Source organism: Periplaneta americana, chromosome 16, assembly GCF_040183065.1.
Source record: "Periplaneta americana isolate PAMFEO1 chromosome 16, P.americana_PAMFEO1_priV1, whole genome shotgun sequence".
Lineage (NCBI taxonomy): Eukaryota > Metazoa > Arthropoda > Insecta > Blattodea > Blattidae > Periplaneta > Periplaneta americana.
The window spans coordinates 171915638-171940552 of NC_091132.1; the positions used below are offsets into that span (position 1 = coordinate 171915638).

Sequence of the window (24915 nt, forward strand, 5' to 3'; positions counted from 1 at the left end):
CTTCTGTCTCTAAGAGATGCTACCTTATGACGACATTGAATTATTTTTAGCGTCGGCCACTTCTATAAACTCCGTGGCCCATCTTTACCCAAATGATAGAAGTTCGTATTCTATACTACTAAACCAGCCTAAAATTACAGTAACTTGTAACATTACGCTACTTACGAGATTACAAAATTCATGGCAGTATACTCTTAATTTTCTTTCAGAAATTGGAGGCAATAATTATTCATTTCAAAAGTTTTAATTTCTATGTGAAAATAGTCCTGAGATGACAGTTGTTTCCAGACTACTGCAGAAGGCGTCCTGACTTCAGCAGCATCTCTTTGTTCAGCTGCAGTGCACAGTACTTCGACAATAAGCCCTAAGAGCATTACTAGACTTTCGATGGATAGGTAGAGGTGGCCCAATTGCTTGGCCTCCACGCTCACCTGATCTGAAGCCTCTCGATTTCTACTTGTGGGGCCATTTAAAATCATTGGTTTATTCGTCTCCGGTGCCTGATTTGGAATCCCTTCGGAATCGAATTGTGGCATGTTCTGAGGACATACGCAATACTCCTGGAGTTTGGGATCGTGTTCGCAGGTCAATGAGACATCGATGTGAGGTCTGTATTCAAGCAGGAGGTGGACATTTTCAACATATTTTGTAATGACAACGACCTGCGGAAAGAAAAACGTTCCGGTGAATTTCAATGTTGTGAAGGCCATAACTCGGAAATGAAACATTTCCGGACACATGTTGTAATGAACTATTTTGATTGTCTATATGTGGGAAATACATACCTGAAATTATGCCCCGTATTTTTTAAATACCCTGTATATTTCGGGCAGTTGACAAAAAAAAGAAAACAAAGATCACTATGCCGAGAAAACACTTTCCCAAACATAACACTCATGAATATAGGCATACTGCCTTAACGCACCTAAGTACTTGGAGAATACATTCGTCATGGACAAATAATGTATGTACAGGTAGTTTCTTGTAGTTTGACTCAGAGTTGCTTTACTAGAAAGTGGCTGTGCATCCCTGTGTTAATGCATGCTTTAGTTGTGTGTGAACCTTGTGCTAATAATTGTTCATTTAATAGAAAATATGCAACAACAAATTCATTAACACACGTCTATACTCATGGCAGCTAATATTACAAACAAAATTACTAATTTTACGCGAAGCAAACATGACTCCAGTTGTTAATGGTTCAGTTTCGAAGTAAACACCAGCACCAGCTGGAAATAAAGTGAGAGACCCTCACTGTATTTGTGCAAAAAATACCTAATTTCATATCATATTAGAGATGATTATGTGTAAACAGATACATCCTAACATATGGAATTCAGTCCACAGATAACACATATGAAAGGAATCTTGGTTGTGCGAGGGATTATATCTTTTAGACATTCCTATACGGTAAACTTCCACCCCTCACATCGCATTTAGGACCGTAACACACCTGCAGAATTTTTTGCCAGCGACAAATGTGTTGCGGGAAAATAAAAAAATTGATAACATGGATTCAAATGGACGTCCACACACTGGAAGAGATTCTCGCTCGAGGCAAAAACCTCGCGCGAGTTTCTCGCTGGAATCGGTAGATCAGCGAATCTTCTTGACACATTTATCAAAGATGTTCGACATTTATAGCCTACTCTTTATGACGATTGAATGTAGAAAAAGATATCACAGGTGGCGATGAATTGTATCCTTTTATTTGAAAATGAGGAAGATGGCTGATAATTACAGTCAGAAACTTATCGAACTTGTACGATTACATCAGTAGGCCTATTTATATGATACACGGGATGAAAACTATAAAAACACGAAACGTAAAGAAGAAATCTGGAGATAAATATCAGATTATCTGAAAATAAATAGGGTTATTTTTTATTTTGATGAGATTTAATAGTATTGATTAAACATTTGAAATTATGTATCTCTATGTCTTAACAGTTTACGTAATTTTAATCAGAATATAGCAAAGAAATCTCTATCATATCATGAATGGCTAAAAAAAAATTGTGGTCCATTCAACCTGAAATAACGCCTAAACGCATCATCAAATCGAAACCAGTGTCCAAAACTCGCCCTTATGTTCGTAAGATACAATGTGATTTTCAGATATAACTGCCTTTAATTTTAGGCGTATTTCTTGGTTTCATAAACAAAATATGTTCATGTAACTCCATTTCCTCATCATCTGAATACTCAGATTCAACATAGCGTTCGTACGTAATTTGTAAAGTACGACAATATACTTACAGGTTATATATTTAAGTACGACAATATCGTAATCACATAACCCATAATATTTCCCCCAACGAGTCATTACTATAATCAGAAAAATGCTTCTTGCATGAAGGCAGTGCATAGATGATCATAGCGAGGTGTGATCTGTTATAGCGAGAACTCGCCAAGTGTGTTACGGGCATTAAATGGGCTCTGGCATGTATATGGTGGGTGTAGATGAAAAGATGTCTCGGTTCTGGAAAATTCATTATACAGACATTACATCTGCAATTCTTTCAGCGCGTGTGAATGATCACGTGTTTCCTTAAGGTTCCCAACTGTGTGAAACTCTTTCCACAATGGAAGCATTTAACTCGTCCTTCGCCCGTGTGAATGTGAACGTGTCTCTGAAAACTCGACGGCGTTGAGAGACACTTCCCACACACATCGCATTTGAATCGCCTTTCTTCTGTGTGAACGCGCAGATGTGTCTTCAGATCTCCTAATACTGGGTAACACTTTCCACACACATCGCATTTGAATGGTCTTTTGTCAGTGTGTATGCGTCCATGTTTGTTTAAATACTCCGATGTTGAGAAAAACTTTCCACATATCTCGCATTTGAATGGCTTTTTCCCGGTGTGTAAGGGTGTATGCCTGTTTAAATGGCCCGAAGATGAGAAACACTTTCCGCAAAAATCGCATTTGAATGGTTTTTCGCCGGTATGTATTCGTGCATGTACTTTTAAATCGCCCGAGACTTTAAAACTCTTCCCACACAGATCGCATTTGTATGGCCTCAGCCCGGTATGGGTGCGTACATGCCTTATTAAATGCCCCGCTCTTGAGAAACATTTTCCACAATGCTGGCATTTCAAAGGCTTTTCGCCAGTATGTACTCGCCCATGCATTTTTAGATCTTGTGATGTTGAGAAAAATTTCCCACACACATCGCATTTGAATGGCATTTCCCCAGTATGAGTGAATACATGTCTGTTTAAATGTCGCAATGTTGAGAAACACATTCCACACTCTTCACACTTGGATTGCCTTTTGCAAGCTTCCTTGTGTGTATGTTTGTTTAAAAACAACGCTGAAGTAAAATTCTTCCCACAGAGGTCGCATTTTAACATCTCTTCGGCAGTGTGTACGAGTGCGTGTTTTGTTAAAACTCTCGATTTACAGAAACCTTTACCACAAACGTCGCATTTGAATGGCTTTTCGCCAGTGTGTACACGTGCGTGTATTTTTAAGCTTTGTTTTACTGAGAAACGCTTTCCACACAACTCGCAAACGAAAGGCCTTTCCCCAGTGTGAATGTGTGCGTGTATCTTCAAGTCCGTTGTTCCTGTGAAGCTCTTTCCGCACACCTCACATACGCATCGCTTTTCACCGGTATGCACGCGTACATGTGTGGTTAAGTTGCTGTATTGTGAGAACCTCTTCCCACACACCTCGCATATGAACGATTTTTCACCTAGGTGCATGTGCGCATGTCTACTCAATGCAAACGAATCTCTAAAAGATTTTCCACACTCGTCGCATTTGAACGGCCTTTCCCGTTTGTGTGTGCGTACATGCCGCGTTAAATGCCCCAATCCAGAAAAACACTTTCCGCATACCTTGCACGTAAACGGTTTTTCGCCCGTGTGAACGCGCATATGTCGCTGTAATTCTGCAAATCGTAGAAAACACTTTCCACAAATGTCGCATTTGAATGGCTTTTCGCCTGAGTGAATGCGTATATGTTGCTTTAATAATTTTAAATTTGAGAAACACTTTCCACAGCTATCGCACTTGAATGGCTTTTTTATCGCGTGTGTGTTAAAATGAAGTTTCAAAGATTGCGCTGTTGCAAAAACCTCGTCGCATATGTCACACTTAATAGATTTACGATTCACGCCACTACTGCTGCCACTCTGTACAGAATCGTCTTCTTCAAGATCGATGCTGGCGTGTTCTCTAGACACGCTCTTCTCTACATTATCCACACTGCTGGAATGAATATAAAATTTATGTCACCACAAGAGATTGGGAAACGATATACATATACTTAATTTTTGAACAGTTCCAACAATAACACCACCTTGAAATACTTCCTTCCAAAATAACTGTCATAGTAAAAAATATTTCCTCGTCCAAAATATGCCCTACATTATGACACCTGAATGATTTCAAGAGAAAAATTATTCTGGGACAGGATATCGATCCCAGAACCCTTCGCTTAGAGCCTGAATCCTCTACCAACTGAGCTACCCTCGAGCTACAGCCGACACAATTCCAATTTTTCCTGTTACATCCACACATCTTAAGTGGGCTACCAAAGCGCCAGAATCCCAAAAATGAGTGCACACAAAATCTGTGTGACTTGAATTGTGCTTTCTGTTAACTTACCTACAGTGAATAATAAAGCAGCAGATACGGTTGGAGTTGTAGTGTGTTACTTGGCATGGAAAAGATCATTTTAGTGAATGTTACTTCAATACCGAGATATATCGAGGCGTTACTAAGAATAGCCATTCAAAATAGTGGATAATACTAGTATCATACATTAAAAAAAAGTCGATCTGGTTGGCAAGTTGGTATAGCGCTGGCCTTCTATGCAAAAGGTTGCGGATTCGATCCCGGTCCAGGTCGATGTCATTTAAGTGTGCTTAAATGCGATAGGCTCATGTCAGTAGATTTACTGGCATGTAAAAGAACTCCTGCGGGACAAAATTCCGGCACATCCGGCGACGCTGATATAACCTCTGCAGTTGCGAGCGTCGTTAAATAAAAACATAACATTAAAATTAAAAAAATTTACCTCCCACATCTTCATTAAATGAAGCTCTGAAAGAAAATTAACGCAGTACACTTACCACTCAGTCAACACTTCATCCCCGTCTGAAGTTGATCCCGCTGTCTGTGCCTGCTCAACTCTGTCCACATCCAACAAATCTTCCTGGAAAATTGAGTAAACAATGAAGGGATATTTTACTTACTGACCACATCGGTCATTGGTGTCCTATGTCACACACCCCAATATTCAAACCTAATCAGACCAACCTAACTTTTCGGTAAGGTTGTAATTACATTAAAAAAATATACAATTAGTTCCCCTGATCTGCATTGATTTAAATCCTTTATACAGTCTTCCTTAAATTCAGACTATTTCTAATGTATTGAAAGACAAGGCAATCAAGTTTCAACTTCCAAAATATGTCTATGTCATGTAAAAATGGCCTGGAAAATAAGTAATAACACGAATTTGAAAGATTATTTGAAATTAATAAACAGTAAGAAGGTTATATATTCAAACACCAATACTTTCCCTGTTGAAAGTTCTATTAGCTCAAATTGCAGACTATCTAACACAACAGAAAGTAAAGATTTTGCCATCACACTATCCTAACATAACCTAATATATATTTTATAACTGTAAGTCCAGAAGATTACAGAAAATCTGAATATGGAACATGAACTGTGAAAGAAGTTGTCACATTATTACTATTATTATTATTAGTAATTATCATTATTATTATTATTATTACAGCTGGATTCAGCGTTAATGGCCCCTGTCCTTGGTTGTTTTGCTAATGAGCGAGCTGTCTGTTGCGTCATAAGAAAGAAATTTAATCACAAACCTGCATAGGAGGGGAAGAGAAAGAGGAAGAAGGTAATAATTTCTATGCCCGAAGCTGAAGGACACTCATGTCTAGAAAATATAAGTCATCATGACATCGTTCAGCCAACAGACGTAGTGGATAGTAACGGAACGTGTAGAAGACTATTTTGTTTCAAGACAAGAGTGTACCGTGACATGATAAGAAGGCAATGTTAGGTATTATAGCAGCACAGCCTGACCTGTGTGACCCAGCCCGCTGGTAGTGATGAGTAACTCGCTCTTAGTCTGTCTACTTACTTTTTGCAGGGGCCAAAATCCCTGAAAAAAGTTGTACTATTATTACTGTTCTCGGGTAAATTGGAGAATATTCAAAGAAAATTTATTTCCTTGTGTTCTTATAGATTTTTACCAAATTTCGATGATTATAAATGTGAGATTAAGTGGAAACATTTTAACTGCTGCAATTTACTTGCCAGACGTCAAGATCTTGATTATTTATTTTTTTGTAAAGTCATTAAGGCTATATTGATTGTGAATCATTCATAAGCAATATCAGGCTTCGTATTCCTGCTAAGGGTTTAAGATTTCATAACATTTTTTATAATAGAAATTCAAAATCCCTCTCTCCGGTCTGCAGATGCATAAAATATGCTAATTTGCATAGATTAAGCTTGGATCCATTTAATATGTAGTATACACCTTTTGAATTTATCAACAGTAATCTCACTAGACGTTTTGATTTATCTAGAGAAAACCAAAACTCGAGTGGGATTTAATTGACTATTACACGATTAGAAGAAAGTATATAAAGATTAGAAGTAACGAAGTACTCCAATACCATAAAATATTAATTGACTTACGAAAATACAACTGTCTTCAAATGTATTATTGTACCATCTCAACATTACAAATATTACGCTAGATGCATGCTAGATGGCAGTAGTGTCTTTATACAGACACTGTAATGATTACTATTCAATAGATCTTAATATTAAACAATCTCTGATACGTGACTATCCATAATATCATATAGCAGAAGTTCTTTTTATCCTCTCAGAGCAGAAGCTATAACATAACCTAACTAATATACACAAGTGTTAGAAAAGTTTTAATTAAGGACGATGACATAAAAAATAAACATGAATAATTTTAAAAGGAATAATTATTGAATGTACAATTTTCAAATTTGAATGTGGTTGGTGGTTCAATTGATGTTATATTGGACGTGTGCGTAATAGAAGTGGAACTCGTTGATTTAGGCCTACATGGTGTATTCAACTTATTCAGGATTTCCGAATGAATAATTTTAAAAGGAATAATTATTGAATGTACAATTTTCAAATTTGAATGTGGTTGGTGGTTCAATTGATGTTATATTGCACGTGTGCGTAATAGAAGTGGAACTCGTTGATTTAGGCCTACATGGTGTATTCAACTTATTCAGGATTTCCGAATGGTGCTCTTCATTTATTTGTAAATCGGATTTCAGAAGATGCATAGGTATGATCAGTGATTTTTATTAATTCTTGTTCTTGAATGCCAATGCGAGTCATATTTGAAACTGCTGTGCATCGACTGGAGTGATTTCTAATTTTATATATATTTTTTTTTTTGACGTCCAGACCAGCGCAGTTTCAAATGTTGGCAAACAAAGAAACAAATGCTAGGGACGCGATAAAATTAAACAAATGCTAGGGACGCGATAAAATTAAACAAATGCTAGGGACGCGATAAAATTGTGCGATAAGCAGCCATGATTGGTTGAAATATGTCCTTTCGTACCGTTTTATTGGTCAAAAGTAGTATGACGTAGTAAGAGTGTAATAGTCATTATAAATCCTTACTTGTTAATATTGTCAGATATTGCTATTTATTTTGTTGCATTTGGTGAAAGATTAATGTTGACTATTATATTGATTATACTCCATCTCACTGCCATATCTATCATTCATTCTCATCATCGTTTCTTCAATTTTGTTTTGTTTCTTGTGCTAAACTGTAATTGGCAATGTGCTGTTGTTTTGCACGTAAATAAATAAGTAAATAAATAAATAAATGAATGAATGAAAGAATGAATTATTATTATTATTATTATTATTATTATTATTATTATTATTATTATTATTATTATACTCTTTGTGAAAAGTGCAACACCCAGGCATACTTAAAAATGAGCTACTGGCATAACTGTATATTGGCAGTGAACCACTTACATCAACTTCAGTTTTCACCACAGGAAAGGTAATAGGCACTGGAGTGGCGTCTTCAAGCTTTAAGCCTGATATGGCATCGCAACTCTGGTCCACGCATTCTGTGTTCATGCCAGTCACTTCCAGATGCGAGGAATTCCCTTCCTACAGAACAAAAAGACATCGAGAATAACTTTATTAGCTAATATTATTCAGACAGCTGTATCTGTGGGAATGACTGGATATAATATATTGTTCACATTTCAAGTGTCAACTTTCCTATCTGTAATTTGTCTCCTGGGGATATTTTTCTTCTAAATAATTCAAGTTTCTTGTAGAGCAACTCGAAGCAATCCATTTCCGTTCTTCTAATTCTGAAATCAATGCTTCTTCTATTTCTTGGCTTTTTTATTGCTCTCTCGGATCTATTATATTCTTTGAACATAGTTCGTTCTTTGAAAACTTTGAAATCAACTCAAACACTGTCTCTAATAAGTCCTAGGAGAGCATTTAAAGAGTTATCTAATCTGAAATGTGAGCCATGTAATAATGCAGATTCAGTATAATATATGCAAACACATACATGATTGCGTTTCTTTGAAAGATGAAACTATAGCTTCCTTTCTAGCATATGAAGACAGGAACATACCTTCTAATGTCTTTGATAATTCCAGAAGCAAGGTAGTCTAATATTTAGACAAAATAATAGATGAACTAAATGTGGGTAAAATCAACAGAAGTGAAAACATATCGAACAATCAAAACATAGATAACGGAATGAGGTTCACTGCTAAAATGAGAAATAAATATTCACAACATAGACCTTCAGCCAAAGAAATCCAGTCAATAAGAGAGAGATCCACGCAGCCAAATTCACAAGTTCTAAATATTATTTCATTCACAGATCTCTTGTACTCTTTGTAGATCTAAATATTTTCAGTTTTGTAGTTAACACAACACAAGTTTTAATATTGCTACAGAGCTATCTTGCATAATGCAACGTAATAAGATTGATATAATTGAGTTTTCGTTATTTTTTATTTTATCCATTGCATTCTATTTGTTATAATAATTATAGCATTCTTTATGGAAATCAGCGATTCATTTGAAGGTTATAATTCCGTCAACCATATTTCCACTATAAGTTAAAATTGATTGCAGATAAAGAAAAAAATATGAAATATTTTGATGATGTTGGATATATATTGAAGAATTTACGTAACAAAGAATATCCTCGAGGTTTCTAATTTATATAGAAGTCCTAACAAAATATAAATTTTTTCTTTGTCTGAAACAAAATTACGGTAATTTCATAGAAGACGGGCACTTCGTTGAATATAGTACGTATTACCAACTTTTTTATTTCAGGGTTAAATGTTAGTGATCTTTTAGTGACTTTTACATGTTAGTACTAGGTTTTTTATACTAGGTGTCGCCGTGATTTTCTTTTAATTTGATTGGTTATAGTTGTCATTTGTTCTAGAATTTTCGTTAATTTTGAATGGATAATGACGTTATCAGTTGTTCTTGGTTGTTTGACGTGAGTGGTGTTATGTTGTGTCTGATGGCTAAAGCTATTGAAAGTTTGTCATTTTATGATTTTCTTTCGATTTGATTGGTTATAGTTGTAATTTATTCTAGAATTTTCATTAATTTTGAATGGATAATGACGTCAGTTGTTCCTGGTTGTTTGACGTGAGTGATGTTTCATTGTAGATTTGCCTGCATTTGTCGAATGAGCATCATCATGCTTACGAAAAGGCACTTTTCAGTGCCAATAATTTATTTTGTGTGCACAAGGTTGGAATTTTGAAGTAAGAGGGAAAGGAAGGAATCCGTGTTCTGAAATTATTGATTAAATTTTTTGTCGATTTTGGTTTAGTTCTTTCGCTGGTGATTAAGGATTGTGTTGAATGTTGAGGAGAAAACTGTTTTTTTCTGTGGTTTAAAGAAATTACTTACTGAATTTTCTGTAGATGTTATGGTGTAATAAGTGTTCGAAGAGAATTTCATTTGGTGTAAAGACGTGGTTTATTTATGCAAAGTTGACTGTACGACAAAGTGTTTAGTTCTTTTTTGCTTGCATGGTTTAAGTTTAGATTGCCTTAAAGCCTGTGTCATTTATATTGGAAGTGAAGTGGTTGTCGATGAAGACGTCAATGAGAATTGAATTTTATTTGATAAGGTGATAAATTATTATGTTTTGTTTTGTGTTTTTGTGATTTTTGGGGATAAAGTGCGGACGAAAACTACCAGAAAAGTACTACAAACTATGAAGTTCGAATGCCATGAAACGCCAAAAAAAATCAAAGGCGAAAAATTAAATATATTTTCATTTTTTGGAGGGCTTGTTCTTCTTTAAAAATACGAATATATATTTGATTTTTCATCTTTGATTTTGCGATGTTTGGTGACATTTGGACTTCATAGTTGGCAGAACGGTTTTGGTAGTTTTCGTCAGCCATGTTGGATTTTGCCCGTCTTCTAGGAAATTACCAAAATGACATTACTTAGGCCTACAGGAAATCAGGAGCAGTCGGTATCTAAAACCTTTTAAGCACACTCTACTTTGAAATGTTTTTTATTGAACAGAACTAGACTCTTGCAGAAGTCTCTAAATAGTCCTAAATGACCAAGATGTTATTTTTTTTCTCCTCTCTCACCCTTTTTATTTTCATTGTTAATATCTTGACATATTATTTAATCATTTGTATCTGTATGGCATATAATACGATTTTGCTTATTAAGCATTTGTATCTATATGATATATAGTACGATTTTGCTATTCGACTTTTTATGTCCTGCAACCCACATGTATTTTGCTATTAGTATTTTAACTGTATATAGTACTATATCTCAAGTGAATTAATCGTCGCATTTATCTCGAGCAGTTCGTCTTATAAATTGTATATATATATATTCTCCTTACGTTATGTAACTGATCTACTTTATTTTAAATTCTCGTTATATTATGTAACTGATCTTGACTAATTGTAATTCTCTATTATATTTTATGTAATGTCTAGGGTAGACTGGCAGTGCATACGCAGTTAATTATTACACAGCCTTGATGATCCTGTCGCGAGCCTCTAGTTAGCAAGAGACTTTAATTTATTCTACTTAATATAAAGTGTGAAATGTATGCTCTTCTCCACTGTTCGAAAAACACTCAAAGACAACAAATACAAAGGATTTTGCATTTACCTCTGATGAAGCCTTATTTTCTTCCATTCTGTATATTAGCATGTGTCAGTAAGCCCAAAGATCATCCTCAGACTCCATCTTGATCAAATCCGCAACTGTAAGTAGAGGTTATGTAACTACAATCATTATGGCAACTGGACTGCAGGGATAAACCACAAGCTACAAAGATCAAATTCAAATCCCACTTACTCGAATGCATTTTCGCACAACACCTATTTTATAAAATTAGTAATATAACTTGTACTTGTCAGCTGTATACCACTACGAAACAGATATAATTTAATATCATATCAACATTCCAACAACATCCTACATTTTTATAAAGAATAAACGACGATATATAATTTATGCTATAGATATACCTTTCGAGTAAGGAATGATTTCAGGATTTGGTACAGAAATTCTGGATAACACTAGCGCAGAAGTAGTTCCAGTAATTTAGGAAGTAAAATCGTCGAAAACATGCTATTATAATTCTAACATTGTTTGAAGCAGTGTACAGTACCTGGCCACATTAAAGAAATCATTTCTGAACTAAAATTATTTTTGTTCTATACCGTGCATAACATGATTTTTTCCTTAAATACATTAAATTATGCCTGCAGCATATGTTAACAAAAAGAAAACAATGTCTTTAATATCTAGAAAATTACTAAATTATTGAAGCCTGTTTCAGTGTTAGTATTAGATTCCATTACCTTACACAAATTCACAGACTTAGTGAGATATATGATTGGTTTGCAGTAATACGATATCCAATTGTTTAGTGATTCTGCGAGTGTCTGTTACAGCAAAATTAGCGTCAAGGGTTGCAGCTTCAATCCAGAACACAGAATTCCTCACAAAGCGAAATTGCGAGAAAATTGAGATTTCTCAGGACGCGTTACATCGCATTAACAACAAACTTGGAATGGCAGAAGTTTTATTTTATTGTCTTGTAGAAAAATGCCGTTGAAAGAGAAAAACGTAAGAAGAGATAACAGGCAAATTCTAATACATGCAGAAAAAAAGAGCACACGTACATCAGCACTGACATTTCACTATAAAGGGCTAGAAATATGTATGTACTAAACACTGCATATTCCAATACAGTATGTCTAATTTCCAAGTAACTGTAAATAGTGTCAAATTGACAGTTTCTATCACACATAGGCCTACTATATTCTTAAATCTTCCTGAGGTATGCTTTTCGTACAAGTCAATCTTGAAGTGCAAGATTAATAAAGAAACATTTCCACCATGAGAAAAAAAAACAGAAACTTGATCCCGAATGCATGGTAAAGCATCCGACATGGGTCATGTTGTGTTCAGTGATTTCAGTAAAAGAAGCAGGCCATCTGTACATTGATTGGGGAACAATAAAACAGGAACAGTACATCACTGTGTTGGAGACACGACTAATTCCACTATTAAAAGACCGTTTCGAAAATGAGAGAAATATGCATTCATGCATGATAGCGCACCTTGTGAGACTTATAAAAGTCAAAACCTTTCTGTAAGAATAACATCCTCGTTTTCCTTGGCCTGAAAATTCTCTGGATTTGAACCTAATCGAGAAATGGAAATAGGTAGGTTATTACAACCAACTGAACGCCTACATCATGTTTGGAATCATAATAATATGATCCAACATTGAGAGTATGAAATGCAAAGTCGAGGATGTTAGAGCGAAAAGAGGGTTCACATTACAGAAAATTTTGCCGTGTTCTAATCGCAAAAAAATAAATATTTATCAAAATATATTCTGAAAATGAAGTGAACATCAAATAGATGTATTTTTAATTAAGAATTTCAGTAAATATACAATTAAAATCACGCATTTTGTTAAAATGCAGGTGATTCTATTAACGAGTCAAATGCTATACTCTAAATAGGATACTTAGTTGTTACCAGTATATGACTACAGCGAATGACTCGTAGCACATATCTCCTGGCGGGATAAAATAAACGTAGCAGCTAAGTTTCAATCTCGCTTTGAAAGCCAATACTTTTTACAACAGTAACGTAAAATATGATGTAATACATATATCGTAATCAATCTGAATGACAATATATTCAAGACTAAAGTATATGTGTGTACTTACAATATAATATACACTTCCAGATTATTTCGTATTTCAGCGTCCCAAAGTATGTAAGAAGCGGTAAATGTGTTGATATGGCACGCCACCTATTACTGAAGCGGCAGTGACGGTATCGAGAAAGCAGTGGATAGACTGTTGCTTACGAGATTATATACCATTATACACAATTATATACAACATTATGTATAATCTCGTAAGCAACGGGATAGACAAACAATACCCTAGATTCCAAGGACATTACTTACTTACAAATGGATTTTAAGGAACTCGAAGGTTCATTGCCGACCTCACATAACCCGCCAGCGGTCCCTATCCTGAACAAGATTCGTGGTCTTTATGATCATATGCCACGTCCTTCAAATTCATTTTTATATTATTCTCCGATCTACGCGTCGAACTACCTAAAGGTGTTTTCCTCTGGACTCCCAACTAATACTCTATATGCATTCTGGAATCAGCCATACGTGCTACATGCCCTGACCATCTCAAACGTCTGGATTTAATGTCCCTAATTATGTGAGGTGAGGAATACAATGCGTGCAAATGTACGATGTGTAATTTTCTCCATTGTCCTGTAACTTCTTCTCCCTGAACCCCAAAGCACCTTAAACATTTTTATGTTGCCCAAAACTTTTCGCTCAATGTCTTGATACGACTCTCTATTCTCCTTTTGTTCATAATTTTTGTTATCTCAATGAGCTGCTTATATATATTACACTCACCATCCGGAATATTTTTTTGAACAATATCACATAAATATCGCTACAAATGGCTTACAGTATTTTGCTGGCACTCTCTTGCATATAAGAGAATAATACTTCGCAACTTAATACTTTCTTCCTGCAAACAGAATCTAATTTTGCGTCTTCTGTTTTACTCTCACGAATGCTTAACTTGTGACAAATATAAACCGTGATTTACCCTTCTGTTCCGAAGAGATGCTAACTTATGACAACATTCAAATGTTTTTAGCAACGGCCACTTCGATAAACTCTGTGGCCCATCTTTACCAAAATGATACAAGTTGCTACCGGTATTCTACACTAAAAATCAGCCTAAAATTACAGTAACTTGTAACATTTTGCAAGTTACGAGTTTACAATATTCATGTCAGTATACCCTTAATATATGAGGCCTTGCAAACTCAACAGTGCTAAGTGACAAAATTGTGTTTTTTGGGAAATTAGAAAAAAAAAAGTGATTCATGCTTGAGGGTTTTAATATAGATGTAGCAAAAAATTATTAACATACTTAGAATCAAGCTTTATTGACTACATGTGTTTTTTGGATTAAAATTACTCACACACTTCACAAAAATATTTGAAATTGAGATATTTGGAAAGAAGCTAAGTGCAACCTGATATTTATATTACACAGAGCTAAGTATCGCGCAATCTTTCGAAACCATGCAGATTGAAGTTTGGCTGGTATTAGAAAAAAGTGAAAAATAAACAAAAATTAATGTTATCAGTGCTGCAGGATTGTTTCCGATCTCTGATAACGAATTTGAATGACATCATGTGCGTCAGGAGTCACACGACAGCTGAACTGTGTCGCGAGGTGACAGACCAGTAGTGAGTGATTTCATAATCAGAGTGAACCGTGTATCACAGTAGCAATGCCCAAGAATATCGAGCCTTTTTGAGAGGGGTACATAACAACTCATTCCAGTTACTTGAAAATACAAGAAGCCTGCAATAAACGAGGTTCGTTATTTCCAAGAAAGACATCTTCTGTGTACTTAACTTAATAAGTTTGGTAAAGCTATAATGGAATAATCTGTATCATTTTGTGGGGTGCAGAGACTTGTGACGGGGTGGATTTTGTTGCTTTTTCCACTCTGGACTTAATCCCTCCGAGCTTTGCCAGTCTTATTAGGTACACACAAGATGCCTTTCTGGGAAATAACGAAACCACGTTTTTTGAGGCTCCTGTGATTTTCACGTATCGATACTTGGCATCGCAAAGGGTTGTTATGTACCCCTCCCAAAAAGTCTCGAATTTCTTGGGCATTGCTACTGTGATACACCGTGCACTCTGATTATGAAATCACTTATTACTTGTCTGTCACCTCTTGCCGCAATTCAGTTATCGGTGTGATTCCTGAAGCACATGAGGTCATTCAAATTCGATATCAGCGTTCGGAAACAAACCTGTATTAATTTTCTTAGGTCATTAACACTGATGGCAGTAGGCATACAAACTTTGGTAGAACCTTCAACTTAGGCGAAAAGGTGCAGAAAAAATTCTCCATTTTCTTCGTCTATGTAAGAAAGCATTTTCCGTAAGTTTTCTTTCTTCATAGCAGACAGAGCAGCTGTTGCCGGAAGAGCTTGAATTTGTATCTTGGCGATGTCTTCCGTTGCGACTCCTGGCTTCAAAACTTTGTACTACTTGAAATCAGAGATTTCATTGAAACTCTCTCTGATTTCCACAACACCCGGTGCTGATTTTTCTATCATAATCCAAGTGGTCTTAGAGATTTTCAATTGAGATGTGTTGGTTGTCAGAGATGCTGCTTCATCGATGTCAAAGAATTTTCCTCCCATGCGGAAAGTCTTAAATGGTCTTGCTTCTTCAATGCCTGTAACAACGTGTTCCAGAACTTGATTGTTACTTGTAACCTTCCAGCGTTGTTGTATTACAGCGAAATCACAATCTGCAGAACCAAAACTGTGACCTACCATGAGAAATTTGTGTTCCATCTTATCATTCATTCCCATGGCAATGAGATAAAAGTACAGAAATATCATCATGCGGTTTTTAAACTGACCGCAACAGTTGTCACTCCAAATCACCATCTTCTTCTTGGACGTGATGAAATCAGACACATGACATCATCTGAAGTATCTTGAATGTGGATCAATGAACCAGTAGATATAATAATATATTTGGAATATAAAATAAATACATATCAAATAAATATAATATGAAATTATGTTGCCTGACCTTACCTGTTTAGGTGAAAGTGGGTTTTCTAGAATATGTTTACCACTTCCAGTTACATATGAGTTCTCACTCACAAATGCTTTGTGCATTAACTTCTTACGGGAAACTTTTATTTGTGTTTCGTCATTAAATGCGGCAGGTTCCTCGATCATTATTAGCAAAAAGTACGCCAAAAATACAACAAAACAGTCACTAGTCCGCCTTCCACTGAATAGAATCAGCTGCACATAGCTCCTTTAGAATTGCAAAGGGGTCTTGACATAAATCCTGTGTCATTTTTGGTCACTGTTGGAACTACTAGAAACTGGTTAAGAACATATCTCTTTTAGCTGTGCATTGGCGCTGGTTCATAGATTACTTAGGTGTACAAAACTCAGTTTTGAAAAATTTGTCACTTAGCTCCTTTGGGTTTGCAAGGCCTCATATATTCCTTCAGAAATCGGACGCAATTATTCATTTGAAAAGTCTTCATTTTTTTGTGAAGAAAGTCCTGAGAAGACAGTTATTTCCAGACTTTCTGGACGTCGATATTTCCCAAGTGTAGAGCTATTGAGACATTGCAAGCTGATTTTGCAGTCGATTTCGGCGAATACAGCGGCCACAAAATTGTTTATTACCTTGAAAAGAGGATACAGAGTATGCGCCTCATGTTTGGAACAGTATTTATGGTGAGACTGGCTATAATAATTCTCATGGAAGAAGCAATTGAGTTCTTCTTTTTACTAAAGTAACTGATAAACGTATTGTGGCGTCGGGGAGTTTCGTGCGCGTCTGGCAGAGAGGGGGGCGCGGGGAAGCGGAACTCGGATCTGGTAGACGCTTGGACGGGGCGCGGGGAGAGAGGAAACGTCTGGAAACCGATTATTATGAAGCTACAGATGCTTTGGGACACAGAAAATTCTAGGCGATCGTGATAAATAAATATAACACCGAGAGTGCTGCGATTGAGTCAGTCAGTAGTAAGAGAGAGAGAGCCAGGCTTGGGCAGCGAGCGAGGTGGACCTGAGTTTGAGTTAGTCTTCGGAAGTCAGTCAGTCTACACGTGAGTCTTCGAGCGAGCAAGAAAGCCAACGTTCGAGACCGGGGTTCGACGTGAGGAGGACAGCAACTGTGACAGCGACCCGGCGAGGACCAGAGTTCGACGTGCAGTGAAGTGCCTCTGGAAGTATTGCGTTCGAAATGCAGTGAACTGTATCTGAAGGCGAGTTCGACGTACAGTGAACTTGAGTAGTGACCGAGAAGAACTAGCCAAGTAGAACGAACTGTGAACTGAAAGTTTTGTTCCATCCATAGTGCTTTGTTAACATTAGTTGAAATTAGGAGTAGCCTACATTGTTGTTCTTCACAATAATACACTTCAATAGTCATTGTCCTTCGGTGGAGTGCAATAACGACTGTGTTGAGTGGACCAGTGTGTGATTAAAGTTAGAAATAAAAGCCATTATTGTGGAATAAAAGTTACAACTATTCCCATATATAAAACAGGAGATAAACAGAATGTTGAAAACTATAGAGGGATTAGTATCCTCAACACATGTTATAAGATATTTAGTAGGATTTTAAATGAAAAATTAAAAAAAAAAACATGCTGAATCTTTCCTTCTGGAGTGTCAAAATGGCTTTAGAAAAGGAAGATCATGTGTAAATCCATTATTTAATATCAAACTATTGTTAGAAAAACGAAGAGAATTTAATTTAGAAACCCATATAGCTTTTATTGATTTTGTGAAAGCTTTTGATAAAGTCCGAAGAGACCTTTTATTCGACATATTACAAGATTAAAATATTCCCAATTTGCTATTACAAAATATAATAGAAATCTACACAGACAGCAAAATAAGTGTCAAAATAAATAACTGTATATCCTAAAGAAAATTAGTTAATAATGGAGTTCGACAAGGTTGTCCACTATCACCAACTTTATTTAATATCTATATAAATGAAATTATTTCAAAATGGAACCAAATCTACACATCAGGAATCAAAATAACCAGTGCTCTAACATTAAATACCTTACTCTATGTCGATGATCAAGTCTTAATTTCCAATTCAGAGGATAATTTACAAAGAGGATTATATATACATTAAATAAAATATTAAAAGATTTAGGGATGGAATTTCAGCACAAAAATCAAAAGTAATGGCATTTTTAGGACAAGACTCAGTCAGAAGTAAGATAATACACAATAACCAATGCCTCGAACAAGTGCAAAATTTCAATTATCTGGGTTGTGAAATATCTTATCAAAATGAAAAAGATGTAAACAACAAAATTACCAAATTTACACAAATTCTAAGAATAATAAACAATACATTAAAAGCTAAATTAGTACAAAAATCTACAAGAATAAAAATATATAATACACTAGCATTACCCTCCCTTTTATACGGAAGCGAGATTTGGACATTAAAGAAAAAAGACATGAACAGAATCAAAGCAACGGAAATGAAATTTTTCAGGAGGACAGCAGGATAACATACTCTTTTAGGCCCAAAAAGGAATGAAGAAATTTTAGAACAATTAGAAGTAGAGTCAGTAGAAGAAAAAATCAGCAGATACAAATTCAATTGGCTAGATCATGTAAGAAGAATGGAAAATTCAAGAATCCCAAAAAATATGATGCAGTATAAACCTAGAGGACATCGTCGACCAGGAAGACCTTTAAGAAGACTGCTAGATGGGGCCGAAACAGGTCTACAGAGGCCTAATTCGTGAAGGATGATGGTGATGATGAAAACTTACAACGTAATTGAAAACTGCATAGTTTAATGCATCATCAATAAGATACAGAGCTATTATTAACAAAGCTCTCAGAAAAGAGTGGCCAGACGGTGTTTTGTGCTGAACAAATAACAATTTCTCCGTAAAAATAACAGTACTAACAAAAAATGTTCAATAATTTGGACTTACCATGCTCACAGTCATTGCTGAAAATGGCCTCCATTTGCCGCCACTCTGATAAACAAAATTGTATATAATGTCAACATTTATTTTCTTTCCAATCTCTAGCAAAAAACACTGATCTAATGAATTTTGCAACATATCTTGGAGAGGAACACTATCACAATATTGAAATAAAGATTCGGTTGCGTACTGCCATATAAAGCATGTGAAGGTAATGGCTTGCAGTTACTTTGAGGGATGCTTTGTCAGATACCGTAGTGGCTGTGCGTTCGTTGTGTGGACCACGTGCTAATTTCTCTTTTCATTTAAAATAAAATATCAGTCAACTAATTGCTAATCTTATAAGAACGCACATGGCCAGCTAACCTATAAATAGAAACACAAACCTTGCCACGGAAAACGTAAGTCCTCTAACGGATGCAGCAGTTCCCAATCCGCGAACACAAGGATCGTAAGTGAGAAAATCCTCAATGTATTTGAGTACCAAATTATTATATTCCAGCACAAATTTACACATAATATGAAAGTTGGTATACCTGTAAACAATACTGCTGTATCAGCTTTTCCTTACACGTGAAACATAATTACGAATACACCAGATTTGAAAGGCTTTTCAGCTGAGCGAAGGAAATTATGTTATATTCCACGTTCCGATCAGAGATAACTCTTTACCCAGAATTCATTTTTCAATCATCTCTGATCTGTGTGTAAGTGGGTATGATCGGAAAACTCAAACATGTAAAAAAACAGTTTCCACAGATATTAAATTTCAGTATGAATATTTACGGAAAGTACGGGAATTTTACTGGAAGCAAGTAAAGAGATAGGTTTGGAAGTAAATCCCGAAAAGACAAAGTATATGATTATGTCTCGTGACCAGAATATTGTACGAAATGAAAATATAAAAATTGGAAATTTATCTTTTGAAGACGTGCAGAAGTTCAAATATCTTGGAGCAAGAGTAACAAATACAAATGATACTCGGGAGGAAATTAAACACAAAATAAATATAGGAAATCCCTGTTATTATTCGGTTGAGAAGCTTTTATCATCCAGTCTGTTGTCAAAAAATCTGAAAGTTAGGATTTATAAAACAGTTATATTACCGGTTGTTCTGTATGGTTGTGAAACTTGGACTCTCACTCTGAGGGACATAGGTTACGGATGTTTGAGAATAAGGTGCTTAGGAAAATATTTGGGGCTAAGAGGGATGAAGTTACAGGAGAATGGAGAAAGTTACACAACACAGAACTGTACGCATTGTATTCTTCACCTGACATAATTAGGAACATTAAATCCAGACGTTTGAGTTGGACAGGGCATGTAGCACGTATGGGCGAATCCAGAAATGCATATAGAGTATTAATTGGGAGGGCGGAGGGAAAAAGACCTTTAGGGAGGCCGAGACGTAGATGGGAAGATAATATTAAAATGGATTTGAGGGAGGTGGGATATGATGATAGAGACTGGATTAATCTTGCTCAGGATAGGGACCAATGGCGGGCTTATGTGAAGGCAGCAATGAACCTCCGGGTTCCTTAAAAGACAGTAAGTAAGTAAGTAGTATGAATGTTTACGTCTCCCAACTGTGATAATCACTTTCCACATACCTCGAATTCTACGGCATTTCGTCTGCGTGAATCTGAACATGAATTTGTAACTCTCCCACTCGTGAGAAAGACTTTCCACACACCTCGCATTTGACTGGCCGTTCACCTTTGTGAATGCGTGCATGTCGCGCTACATATCTTGATTGTGAGAAACACTTTCCACACAATTCGCATTTGAATGGCATTTCGCCGGTGTGAATCCGTAGATGAACCTCTAAGTGTCGTGTTCGTGTAAAGCACTTTCCACACTCCTTGCACTTATACGGCCTTTCGTCAGGGTGAACAAGAACGTGAGTATGTAAGTCTTCCGCTCGTGAGAAACACTTTGCACAAACCTCACATTTGAATGGCTTTTCGCTTTTGTGAATGCGTGCATGTCGTTTAACATATCTCAATTGTGAGAAAGACTTCGCACACACGTCGCATTTGAATGGCATTTCGCCAGTGTGAATGCGTACATGATCCTGTAAGTCTCGCCTTCGTGAGAAACACTTCCCACACATCTCGCACTTGTAGGGTCGTTCGTCTGGGTGAAAGAGAACATGAATCCGTAAGTCTTCCAATCGAGAAAAACACTTTCCACACACCTTGCATTTCAATTCCCTATCGCCTTTGTGAATGGGTTCATGTCTTTTTAAATATCTTAATTGTGAGAAACACTTTCCACACACATCGCATTTGAATGGCATTTCGCCAGTGTGGATACGTACATGATTCTGAAAACTCCGCAATCTTAAGAAACACTTTCCACATACGTCGCACTTGTGGGGCCTTTCGCCTGTGTGAATGCGTGAATGACTCTGAAAATCTCCCAATCTCAAGAAACACTTCCCACACACCTCGCACTTATAGCGCCTTTCACCAGTATGTATGAGTGAATGATTACGTAAAACTACCGAATTCAAAAAATTCTTTCCACACACCTCGCACTTGTACTTCCTATCACCTGTGTGCCCGAGAGCATGTTTCTTCAAATATCCCAATCGTGAGAAAAATTTCCCGCACACCTCGCATTTGAACGGCCTTTCGTCTGTGTGAACGAGTGCGTGTTCCTTTAAATATCTTAACTGTGAGAAACTCTGCCCACATATCTCGCATTTGAATGTCATTCCGCCTATGTGAATATTTGCGTGTCGCTTTAAGTGCCCTAGCTGTGAGAAACACTTACCACAGAGCTCGCATTTGAAAGACCTTCTTTCGCCTGTGTGAATATTTGCATGTCGCTTTAAATTTCCTAATTGTGAGAAACACTTTCCACAGACGTCACATTTGAATGGCTTTGTTGTTGCGTGTATATAAGAATGGAGTTTTAGAGATTGCGGTGTTAGGAAAACCTCGTTGCATATATTACACTTGAAGGAATTACGGTTTACGTCGTCGAAGTTCGAAGACTCTGGTGTGTAGTTACTATTCTGTGTCAGATTGTCTTCTTCAAATTCAGTATTGGCGTATTCTTCTGTCACTCTCTTCTCAACATTATTCAAAATGCTGAAATGAATATAAAAATGTATCAGTCTCCACTATAATCAAAGTCGTGAGATCAAAATATATCAATCATCACACAGAAACAAAGTCAAAGACAAAAACACAGACACACACAGCTATACAGAGTTTTCCGTAAGTACGGAATAAAGCAAATAAAACTAAAATTAATTAAGAAATACTCCGACACGTCAAATTTAATACTTTTAGTGCTCAGGGGCGGATTCCTGAATTGAAATTAATAATTATACAATACAATTTGTCTCATGTCTACTGTGCAATTATAGTATATAAATTTAAATTTACAATTTTTCAATTTTTATAAAATCCATACATAACTTTTTAAATTTAATACTAGAACTATTAGAATTGACAAGATTAGGATATTTAAATATAAATTTGTTATATATTCTTGGGCCTAAATTACTACTATGATTAAATACTGTAACAGTGTTGCATTTTGGTTCAAACCATCTTAAACAATTCATACCTTTTGTTTCATAACTATGAAAATAGAATTCGAAATTATTTCGATTTTTATGTATAAATTTTATTAATACAATATAATAAATTTGTCTTACGTTAAGTACATTAAAGCCTAGAAACAAATTTTGAGATGGAAAATCAATAGGTTTATGAAGACATATTTTAATTATTTTCTTCTGTAATAAATAAAGTGGATTAAAATTGGATTTAAATGAGCTACCCCATCCTATAATTCCATACATTATTACCGATTGAAATAAAGTTAAATATATTGTGCGTAATAAACTTATTGACAAGTAATTCCTCAATAAAACAAAATAATACACCATTTTACGTAATTTATTACAATGGTAATTAATGTGTTGGTTCCTTTTCAGCCATTATTGTACAGGGTGCGACATCATCGACAACATTTTTAAATAGCAACATACTTCTTTTTTTTTCAAATGGTTGGTATCTTATTGTTACTTATTTAGTATCATTTATTTCATACAAAACGTTTGGTTGCTATGGGAACAATTTCACTGTTACTTTCTTTAACTATTTTGTGTGAAGAAACATATCTGTGTCATCAGTGAAAAATGAAATGCTTTTACCAGAAACAGGGGGCGGCCGGGTAGCTCAGTTGGTAGAGCAGCTGGCTACGGACTGAGAGGTCCGGGGTTCGATCCCAGGTGGATTTTTTCTCGTTGCCAAACTTTCAGAACGGCCCCGAGGTTCACTCAGCCTCCTATAAAACTGAGTACCGGGTCTTTCCCGGGGGTAAAAGGCGGCCAGAGCGTGGTGCCGACCACACCACCTCATTCTAGTGCCGAGGTCATGGAAAGCATGTGGCTCTACCTCCATGGCCCCCAAATGCCTTCATGACATGTTACGGGGATACCGTTACCTTTTTTTTTTTTTTTTTTTTTTGCCAGAAACAGAAAGGTTGGAAATTCTGATGATGAGGATGATGATGTTGATGATGATGACGATGATAGGAGTTGGCGACAGAAGATGTATACAACAAGAGGTATGCATAATTTTTAATAAAACTCATCCAGATTGGCAAACAATTTGACAAGCAACCGTGTGTGAAAGAGAAAAAAAAAAATTCAATGAACACGGATATGAGAGGAATATAAAAAGACTTGGAAGACCGTCCATAGATGGTGACGTGCAACACGATGTTTTACTTGCAATTCAACAGAAACCAAAGGCGTCTCCCAAAGAATTAGAAAATGCACTCGATATCTCGAAACTAACTGCCTGGAGAATATTGCATCAACATGTTGTTGTTGTTATCTAATGCCTGGCTTTGGCAACGAAGCCATTAGCGTTGTTGCTCTCCATTATTTCTCAGTGGTGGATACATCAGGTAGAACTTCACAGGTTTGTAGATGATCTGCAGTCATTTCTTCTTCTTTGTTGCATAGAGGCCAATTTGGATTATATTGCATCCTCAACCTGCCCGTGGTGCAACCTGCTTTTACAGATGAGGCTCTGAGGACCGGGTAATGGCAGTATAACCACAACATCAGAAACAGAGGAAATGCTATTTCATCTCTTACGCTGGCCTGCCACGGCGTGGTGCTTGTGAGAAAGGTCGGTGGACTCTAAAACTCCTCCCGGCCAGGTCCGATGGACCCATTAACCAACGACAGGTGTGGCCCTCCAGTCATAGCTGGGGTTTACGTAAGTGGGTGCTGTAACAACCATTACAAACAAAAAATTGGTGCCCACTTAAAAAACGGTTACACTTATGCTAATTAACCTAAATACCAACCTTATAAAGTCCAGCCAATGCAGGAGTTGATGGAAGATGACTTCGATAGAAGGTTACAGTTCTGTGAGACAATGACTGATCTCTGCGATAGAAATCCGGACTTTGTATTAAAAATTAAATGGTTTATTTAACGATGCTCGCAACTGCGTAGGTTATATCAATGTTGCTGATGTGCCAGAATTTTGTAGCGCACAAGTTCTTTTACATGCACACTTAAATGCCAACGACTTGGGCCAGGATCGAACCCGGAACCTCGGGCACAGAAGGCCAGCGCTATACCAACTGCGCCACTCGGGGCGACTGGACTTTGTATCAAATGTTATTTTCTGGTAAAGTTTCATTTTGTCTTAACGATGAAGTAAATAGACAAAATTGTCGGTATTAGTCAACCAAGAATCAACACTGGAT

At 36.3% G+C, this 24915-nt stretch overlaps 1 protein-coding gene across 4 annotated transcripts in view; it reads right to left on the bottom strand.

The window, feature by feature from the left end:
- Nucleotides 1-714: 714 nt before the first annotated feature.
- LOC138691920 (zinc finger protein 665-like) overlaps nucleotides 715-24915 on the bottom strand; it is a 58875-nt gene continuing 34674 nt past the window's right edge. For 2 of the 4 annotated variants that reach the window (XM_069814547.1, XM_069814546.1), the window contains 3 exons: nucleotides 20775-22262; nucleotides 11227-11321; nucleotides 8053-8187 (listed from right to left, as the gene is read on the bottom strand). In XM_069814547.1, the coding sequence (XP_069670648.1) occupies nucleotides 20783-22262 (1480 nt within the window). In that variant the 3' untranslated portion in view covers nucleotides 8053-8187; nucleotides 11227-11321; nucleotides 20775-20782. Of the gene's footprint in view, nucleotides 4222-5087; nucleotides 5171-8046; nucleotides 8188-11226; nucleotides 11322-13310; nucleotides 13525-16655; nucleotides 22263-24915 lie in introns of those variants that run through there. The other 2 variants (XM_069814545.1, XM_069814548.1) reach the window with 2 other exon arrangements.